Source organism: Myotis lucifugus, unplaced genomic scaffold (assembly GCF_000147115.1).
Source record: "Myotis lucifugus unplaced genomic scaffold, Myoluc2.0 scaffold_110, whole genome shotgun sequence".
Lineage (NCBI taxonomy): Eukaryota > Metazoa > Chordata > Mammalia > Chiroptera > Vespertilionidae > Myotis > Myotis lucifugus.
In genome coordinates, this window is record NW_005871158.1 from 912,112 (window position 1) to 922,013 (window position 9,902).

The 9,902-nt window shown below is 43.6% G+C and overlaps 1 protein-coding gene across 3 annotated transcripts in view; it reads left to right on the forward strand.

Moving 5' to 3' along the window:
• The first annotated feature begins 9,510 nt into the window (after positions 1-9,510).
• LOC102432442 (DBIRD complex subunit ZNF326) overlaps positions 9,511-9,902 on the forward strand; it is a 51,161-nt gene continuing 50,769 nt past the window's right edge. Inside the window, exon 1 of one of the 3 annotated variants that reach the window (XM_023757633.1) lies at positions 9,511-9,682. In XM_023757633.1, coding sequence (XP_023613401.1) covers positions 9,667-9,682 — 16 coding nt within the window. In that variant the 5' untranslated portion in view covers positions 9,511-9,666. The remainder of the gene's footprint in view (positions 9,683-9,902) is intronic. The other 2 variants (XM_023757634.1, XM_006093166.3) reach the window with 2 other exon arrangements.

The window sequence follows — 9,902 nt, forward strand, 5'->3', positions numbered from 1 at the left end:
TGTACTGTTTGGAGGGAGTATATATGCTTTTAACCTCTAAAGTCAGCCTGTAAATCAGTGGGAAAGCATTTTTTGTGCATTTGCAGTATAGAACGTAAACATTAACAATTTTGCTAGTGGTAAAATGTCGCTGACAAAAGTAAAAGGAAGAGGAAAAGTCGAGGAATGGAAAAGAGGACCAACACCTCCATTTTATAGAATAGGAAATCCACCGATACTCTACTAAAAAGAAATTTGAGTCGTCATTTAAAAATATAAAGATTTAGTCCCAATAGAGGAAATAAAACACCATCGTTGCTGTTAAACATTGGGAAGAAGAGAGTAGTTTGAGATGACTGCTCATTTTCATAGAGTGGAATCAGCTGATATTGACTACAGTTGTTAATCCCAGAAGAGAGAGATAGAGTGAGGTTGTCAACCACAAATCACCTCCCCCTGGATAACACCAGAGTTTTCCTCTGCAGAGGGAACCAGAGCAGAGAGAGGAGGGGAAGGCTGGTGCTTATCCTTGGAAGTTCTTTTCTACTACTTGATTTGCTGCCCTGTGCACACATCATCTGCTTTAAAACCACATGATGTGCAGAGTGGTTCTAGGACTCATACTGGGCCACCGAGGATGGCCCAGTTTACGTAACACCTGCCTTCCATGACCCAAGCCAACCAGCCAACTGCCTGAAACTTCATTAGCACAAAACACTTTTGTTGAGGCAGGAACCTCATTTCTGATAAAGGGATAATCTTCTTAGGTCTTTGGTTTGTGGAAAACACATTTTTAAAAAAGAACTCTTTGTTCCCTTGGAATAAAGATTAGGAAGATTTCAGTTGCAAAAGCGAAATTGGCTGAAAGATGAATCAACTGTCTCTGGCTGAAAAGTACTGGCAGTCAGTGAAATCCTCTGTGTGTTTCCTGTGTTTAGCATTTATACAGCATGTTTTAGTTTAAAAGCCCTTTACTGTCATTAGCTAATTACCTCCCAAGGGCTGCAGGGTAGTTAGAGGCAGTATTGGAACGCATCCAGCGTTTAGAGCTGGAAGATGCTCATGTGTCTGGACCAGCCCTGACTCAGGGTGTAGCTGTAATCTTACTTCCTGCACAAGGATTGATCGGTTAATGTGTGGTTATCAGTCTCCAAAGCTTCCCCCCGACCCCTCTAGACTCCAAATCTTCTCAAGACATACAATTTACTGAGACAGAAGAGAATTATTTTAATAGCATGTCTTGTAAGTATCTTGAAAAGAGCTAAACATTGTTAACAGTTTTAGGTTCATTATTAAATCAGAATCCCCAAAGTGAGGCCTTCTAGAAGGGATGGGGGTGGAGAGAGGATGAAGATGGTAAACAGAGTCAACTTTATGGTGACAGAGGGAGACTAGACTTTGGGTGGTGAGCACATAATGCAGTATACAGATGATATATTTTAGAATTGTTTACTTGACACTTATATAATGTTACTAACCAATGTCACCCCAATAAACTTAAAAAGTGCCATAGATGATTCTAGAGTAGAAGTAGGCTTGAGAACTCCTGACTTACATGGCCAATAGAGACTCCTTCCCCTGCCCCCAACAATAACTATATCTACAAAGAGAATGAATACAATATTTGGATAGAGAGAACTTTTTATAAATACTGATTGTTAATAATATTACATCTTGTTTTGTATCAAATATATTTTTTTACATTATAAAAGAACCGTATTTTTCTGTGCATAAGATGCTATTTTTTTCCTAAAATTGTTAGACTGAAAATCGAGGAGCCTCTTATACACTGAAGTCAGCTGAGGAGGGAGCTGCATGAATGCGTACCTGCCCATACCTTGTCAAACAGGCTTCCTCCAATCAGGAGCCTTATTGTTACTGACGTCAGCTGATGCCATATTTGGAGATGGAGGTGGAGAGTGCACAGATGCAACAGGGGCCTGAGCGTTCTGAGCCCATAAAGATGTCAAAAAATAAGAAGATAAATACCGGTAAGTGATTGTCTTACTCTGCAAAATTCAAACTGAATGTAATCAGCTATGCAAAAGAGCATGGAAATAGAGCTGCAGAGAGATAATTTGGACCTCCTCCCACTGAGTGTATGATCAGACAGTGGAGAAAACAGGAAGAACAACTCTTTAAAATGCCAAAAAAGAAGAAGGCCTTAAGAGGAAAACCATCAAATTGGGCAAACTTGAAGCAGAGGCTTAAAACTTGGATTATGGAGCAGCGCCAGAGTGGCTTATGTGTGTCAACCAAACTTATTCAATGTCAGTCAAGAATGTTTGCAAGCGAAATGAACATTGTTGATTTTATAGGAAAGACAAAATGGTGATTCAATTTCATGAGGAAAGAAGGGTTGGCCATGAGAACACAAACAAAGTTAGCTCAGAAAATGCCACCAGTTTATGAGGATGATCTCATATATAGACAGTGACTCAGAAGACAGCAGTGATACAATAGAAGTTGAAGAAATTGATATGTCTGGAACTAATAGTGATTAAGAAGAGAGCAGTGATGCAACAGAAGCTGAATAAAGTGATATGCTGCATAGTATCATAGTACTGGTATGTAAACATTACCTGTGGTAATTACGAAATAAAAATGTATTGTTTTATGTTTAAATTATTGATTTCTTAATTTTGGGTTGGAAAAGTGGGGGGTGTCTTATACACGGAAAAATACGATAATCCATTTACATTTAAAGTAAGTATTTGGACAAAAATCGTGCACCTATGGATGAGGACAGTGGGTGGGGAGTGAGGGCGGAGGGTGGGGCGGGAACTGGGAGGAGGGGGGTTATGGGGGGAAAAAAGAGGAACAAATGTAATAATCTGAACAATAAAGATTTAATTAAAAAAATTAAGTATTGATGGGTATGTAGGTATTGTCATGTTATTATTCATATTTTTAACCTTCCCCTGCTCCTATCCCCCCACCCCCTTCTTCTTAAAAATGTCCCTTTAATATTTCTTGTATTGTTGACTTGGTAGCTATGACCTCCTTTAGCTTTTTCTTATCTAAGGTATACTTTGTCTTTTAAAAAAGACTATTGCCCTAACTGGTTTGGCTCAGTGGGTAGAGTGTCAGCCTGTGGACTGAAAGGTCCCAGGTTCGATTCCGGTCAAGGGCATGTACCTTGGTTGCGGGTACATCCCCAATGGGAGGTGTGCAGGAGGCAGCTGATCGATGTTTCTCTCCCATCGATGTTTCTTAACTCTCTATCCTTCTCCCTTCCTCTCTGTAAAAAAATCAATAAAATATATTTTTAAAAAAATAAAAAAGATTATTGACATAGCAATTATCAGGTTCCATATACAATTTTGTATCTTGCATTTCAAGTTTAGTAAGCATTTGCCATTGTTTCACGCTTTAATAGTCATCTCTAAAATTGAAATCCAGTGAAATGAAGCAACCAGGAAAACTTATGCTCACAGTTGAACCAAAATAGAAATTCAGGTACCTGCAGAGCACTGGCCCACGGGAATATTCTCTACCCCGAGTCCATGTAGAATACTTAGACCAGCAGGACTGGAACATGTGCTCCATTTCTGCAGTGAAATTTTATCTACATTTGGTGTGTGGTGCCCTCTACTGGCTATACTAGGACTGTGCCTTTTTCTCTGTGAATAGTATATGTAGTGGGTAAGGACTCTAAATAAAAGGATTAGAATTCAGCGGTGGCCAACTGATGGTCTGCAGAGCACTGGTGGTCTGTGAGGTCCAAAAATTGGCGACTGCTGGATTAGATGGTATGTGTGCATGTTTGAATTTTGTATATTTGTATTTTTACTTATATGTGTTGCCTTAATGTAGAATTGAAGCTATCGAAATACAGAAGACAGCCCTAGCTGGTTTGGCTCAATGAGAGCGTCGGCCTGCGGACTGAAGGGTTCCGGGTTCTATTCCGGTCAAGGGCACATGCCTTGGTTGTGGGCTCCATGCCCCAGTAGGGGGCATGCAGGAGGCAGCTGATCAATGATTCTCCCTCATCATTGATGTTTCTATCTCTCTCCCTTCCTCTCTGAAATCAATAAAAATATATTTTAAAAATAAATACAGGGGACAACTCTGAGTCTGTTTCCTTCTATTCATTCAACAAACATTTTAAAGAGTCTACCATGCGTGTAGTATCGTGCTAGGGGGCTGGAGGCACAAAAACGAAATCTCCATGGAGAGACACAGCTAGGTGAGACAACCTACTACACAAGTGGTGGATATTCCAGTGGAAGAACTTGATTCCCTATAGATCCTTGTCCTCCTCTATCTAGGAAAATCATCCTCTTCAATAAGAGTGCAGCTCGGGGAGAGACACATGTGACAGAGCCAAGAAGAAAAGGGACACCTTCCCAGCATGGCAGAACCACCAAATCGATTCTGTGGGCTTGACAGATGTCTCAGACAGCTTGCTTTCAATTTGCTTAGTAAATTAAAATATAGGATGGACTATAATGCATTAGTAAAATAAAATGAGTGGCAATAATTCAGATGTTTAACTGAGCCCCTTAAAGGGAGTAAATCTAACTTCCTAGAAATGTGCAGGACTTTATATAAGGTGTACCCAAGAATGGAAGGTAGCTCTGACATTCTGAAAGCACCTCAGCCTTGGAATTTTACCTTGCTCCTCTGGAAAGGAAATGTATATAACACTAGTCAAGTTTTTCTAATCTGAGGAAGGCCTAAAGCACAGGACAAAAAAATGGGGATTCTCTGAAGCATTCATGGCCACTCCTTTTGGTATACCGTCTCCTTGGCTACAGTATGTACAATTATGCAAGATGATCTGTAGATAAGTAAGTCATTTTTTTTTTAACCTGAGGCCCTGATGATAATATTGGGTTTCCAAGATTGGTTCCATACACCAAAAACCTAAGCACGGCTATCTACTGTTTACCATGCATATGGAACCAGCAATTACTGACTGTGTGGTCTTGGAGTAGTAACTTACCTTTCTCTTTAATTTTATTCATTTGGAAAACCACATAACCTAATTCTTTTTTAAAAAAAGATATATTTTATTGATTTTTTTACAGAGAGGAAGGGAGAGGGATAGAGAGTTAGAAACATTGATGAGCGAGAAACATCGATCAGCTGCCTCCTGCACACCCCCTACTGGGGATGTGCCCGACCAAGGTACATGCTCTTGACCAGAATTGAACCTGGGACCCTTCAGTCCACAGTGAGACAAACTGGTTAGGACTTAATTCTTTTGGTAAGAATTAGAAACGTGGAGTGTCTATGAAAATTTCTGGCACACAGTAGCTGCTCAGTAGAGCACAGTAGGCATTTCAGAATGACAGAGATACAAGCTTGGGCTCTGGATCCAGGCGGCCTGGGTTTCAATCTTGGCTCTACTCTTTCTTTAGCTGTGTGAACTTGGGCAGTAACTGTACCTCTCTGGATCTCAGTTTCCTAATCATTCAAGTGGGGATGATAGCAGTGCCTACGTCATAGGTTTATTGGGCAGGAAAAAAAAGAGTTAATACATATAAAGAGCTTTTGAACATTTGTTAATATGTAGGACTTAATAAAGGCTAGTTATTATTTTAATGGCTATTCCTTTTAGCTTTCAGAGACACTGGCATCTTTTTTGAAGTTGTATATTAAAATCAGAGAGAAACATCTTCCCTTATGTATAAAACATCCATCAGCACTGTCACACCAGCTGTTGTCAGCAGATTCCCAGAGAACTGGCTTTGTAACCAGCTCTCTCTTGATAAGTCCTCAGAGGTTTCCGTAGGAATTACTTTATGTTCACTTTCTCTGCTTTGCTATAAATGAGTAATTCTTCGTTCTTGACTTCCCTCTCTAAGCATTTATGAATTCCCTAAAGAACGTGAGGAGGAAGAATTATTTGGAGCAAATCGGGAAAGCCCTGTGGAATTAGAACTCCTCTCTGTAACCCCACCGTCACTTACCTACAGCATAATTATAGGATGCTGAGGTTTTCTGCAGCTGAAGCTCAGGGTACCCAATTTCAGCCTCAGTAAGTCTTTTCTTTATTGGCGATTTGGCTAATGCTCTTTCCCCTTAATACATAGTGACAATGTGCTACATACAGGCCACATAAAGGGGTAAAAAGAAGGCTCTCCACATCCAAGGAGTACAAACAAGGAGTAGACAAAGATATTACGAACTCACGAATTATAACAAGAATCCAGCGGTGATAACCGCTATTAGGGTAACATAGAGGGAAGGGGATTCTGACTAAGAGCTTGGGGAGAGGTTTAAAAAGAGGCAACATTGACAATAAACCCTGAGGAATAGCAGAGGAGGAGAGGAAACAATAGGAGCAGAGAGAACAAGATGAGTAAAGGCATAGGAATGTGAAAATACATGGCTTATTCAGGGAACAGCAGATGGTCCTGTGTAGATGGAGCAGAAGGTATGAAGGCTGGGGGTTAGGAGATGAGGAGCAAAGGTCTCTGGGCCCTCAGGGAGTCCGCTCATCTAGATCTCAGGTTCTGGAAATGGGATGGTGGGACTTCTCTGACAACTTCCTCAGGGCCAGGTCCCAGGTGTAACCTCTCCTTTCCTCCCTCTCCCTTCAGTCTTTTATTGGCCTCAGCCCACACATCCTTTTTACCTCTGCACTTTAAAATTCTTGTTCTCTTCTTTTTCCAAAGGACTTCGCTGGTATGGCATTTACTAACCTGTCACTTACTACAAAATATATGGAAGACAAAATGGCATGAGAATTTGTACAAAACATTGGCTCCTCAGGATAAAAATCTGAGCCTAACACGTGGGAACAGGCCGGGTAGCCTGGCTAGATTCTGGGGTGGAGGAGGATATGAAAGAGATAACAATGAAGTAAGGAAGCTATGTTTGGCACATAGTTGGTGCTCAATCAATATTTGTTCAATAAAGTTGCCTCTGTAAAAAACACTTCCTGTATGGAAAACAGGAAGGAAGGGGAGGAGCGACCCGTATATTCTGGCTCTCCCCGCATTTGTGCCAAGCCCAGATTTCTTTTGGAGTCAGCAGTTCTTTGTCTGGTAGGTTTCTCTTTCAGGGAAGAAAGGGGTGTGTGTGTGTGTGTGTGTGTGTGTGTGTGTGTGTGTGTATGTGCATGGACCCATACACATATGTGCATGCACATGAAACACAAATGCAAAGTGACCCAGTACTTACTCCTTTCCAGTCATTCCAAGACTGAAAGATCTCAGGTTACAAATTCATTCCTTTACCAGAAGGTAAATCGGGGTGGGGAGGTAACAAGAATATAAAAGTTAAAAATGTCAGGAAAAGCTCCGTTTCACATATGCTCTTGGCACTTAGGATAAAAAGAAGACTTGGTTCTAATTTCAAAGAGCTTTTCATGTGGAGACACATAAAGCCAAGCAGATATTTAACGCAGGGACATAGTGTTATAACAGAGGTTAGTCCGGGGAACTCAGAGGAGGGGCTTTCAATCCAGCCCAGGGCCTTGCTGCTCCAAGTATGGTTGGCTACCAGCAGCAGCATCTCCCAGAAACTTGTGAGAAATGCAGACTCTCTGGCTCCAACCCAGACTGACTGAATGTGAACCTGAGTTTTAATGAGATCCCTAGATGAATCATATGCACATTAACATTTGAGAAGTACTGGCCCAGGAGGTGGGGATGAGACCGGGAAATATTTCTTAGGGGAAGTAAATCCTGAGTTGTGTTTTGAAGAGGAGTGCGGTTACCCAGGTAGTGTTCCAAACAGAGGGAACAACATAAGTAAAAGTTCAGTGGTGAGAAAAAGTACAGGGTTTGGGAACTGCAAGTAGTTTACCTTCTTGACCAAACGGGAGAGTATGGGAGAGAGGGGGAGGGAGAAATGTAGAAAGATGGCAGGTCAGGCAGTGGCCAGATCAGGGGTGGGCAAACTTTTTGACTCGAGGGCCACAATGGGTTCTTAAACTGGACCGGAGGGCCGGAACAAAAGCATGGATGGAGTGTTTGTGTGAACTAATATAAATTCAAAGTAAACATCATTACATAAAAGGGTACAGTCTTTTTTTTTTTTTTTTTAGTTTTATTCATTTCAAACGGGCCGGATCTGGCCCGAGGGCCGTAGTTTGCCCACGGCTGGGCCAGATCCTGCTGGGTATGCTTTAGGTTAACAAGCTTTGTCTCCACCTAATCCATGGCAGAGACACATGGCGACATGCTCAGATTTGCGTTTAGATCACTGCAGCCCCGAGGAGTCTGGGAACGTAAAGGTCAAAGGACAGAGCAATTAATTAGGCAGCTGCAGCAATAGTTCTGGAGAGAAATGAGAGCCTGACTCAGGTAGTGGCAGTGGGGATGGAGAGGAGCGAGCAAGTTTAAGACATCTCATGAGGCAATAAGCAGATGAAAGACCTCAGTATTGTATGGGAGGGTGTGGGAGGGCTGAGTCTTGACTAGATGAGTTGCAGGCTTCTTTCTGGCTGGGATTAGTGGGTGGTTGCTCACCATGCCACTAACAGATGAAAGAGTAAAGGAGGATGAGCAGGTTTGAAGAGGGAAATTAGGAGTTCAACTTAGGTAAATAGAAAACAGGTATAGGAGGGTGGGGGGGAAATAAAAGAAGAAAACAAGGAAAGGGTGGAGTGCTCAGTGAATAAATCAGGGTGCCGAAGGAAAGTGATAAACAATGCCCTGCCCATATTTGGGGCTACAGCAGTGCACATAGTTATCTGTTTTTCCTCCAGTCCTATTTTCAGAGACTGCCTTCTTGGAACTTGGTCCCAGCGACTGGTCGGACATGGATGATGAGCAAATGGTTTGATTCATGGTTTCCTATCCTGTGATCAATTCAATGTTGACACCATTTGCTCTATAAAAAATAAAAATAAAATTTTAACCTGGAGCTCAAGCTGCTCATGGTGTGAATGATCAAACAGCTGAGTTTTTCCATATTGCCCTATGGGTGAAAAACGGCCCACTGCTGCTAACACTATTTGCAAGGTGGCAGTAATGCCATGCCAATATTTGAGTGTGTTTGCACGTGGTTATCCTTTAAGTTCTGGACACCACCGCCACAAATCTTCCCTGTCTGTGAACTTGTACACTTTTATTTTGCACCTGAAAATTCAGAACTTGATAACAGCCCGTCTTCAATCATTTCCATAATTGTTCCCTATTTAGCAACCTGTTCTCTGCATACAGTTCTCTAAAAAAAAAAGTCTCGGACTTACGTGTCTTCAGGGCAGAAACTCTAAGTACTTCAACATTTCCTATCAGCCAATAAAAAGCAAAAGGTCGGCACGTGGTTTATTAGTTCGGGCAGGAGGAAGGTATTCCAAGCAGATCCTTTCTTTCTTGCCAGGATCAAACATGGCGGTCCGCAGCCCTACCTTCCAGAACACCTAGCCCGCTTTCTCGCTACCCCCATCGGGCTTCAGCGCTCCCGTTTTTTGTTTTTTTTTAATTTAACCTACCCTCCCCCTCGGCTCCATGAGGGTCAGCACCTGGGAGCTTGACAGCGGACCTGCTTCCCGCCCCCACTCGAGGCCCCGCCCACTAGTCCGCGCCAACCAATCGTAGGCCGCACTAGGGCGACTGGCAGCGCCGCTGGCCCCACCCCCAACCTCGCTGTGGCCTGCGGCTCCCGGGCCGGTAGCGTCGCTCTCGGTCGCGCGAACGGCTCGTGTGGAAACGCGGGTCCCCGACGCTCGTTGCCGGCCCCAGCTCAGCCCCGCGCCGCCGAGCCGCTCGGCCCGGAGCCTCCGCCATGGACTTCGAGGACGGTGAGCGCCCGCCCCTGGCTGGTGGCCGCGGTGGGCGGGAGGCGGGGTGGCCTGCGCTGGGGGTCTGTTTACCGTCTCAAGATGGCCGTGTGGGCTTTGTTCTGCGGGCCCAAGGCCGCCCGCCCGCCGCGGCCCCGTGCCCGGGGGTGGCCCCTGGGGACCCGCGCGCCCCGAGTCCCCCGCCCCCCCCTCCCCGCGCCCGTTGTCCCCGGGAATCTGG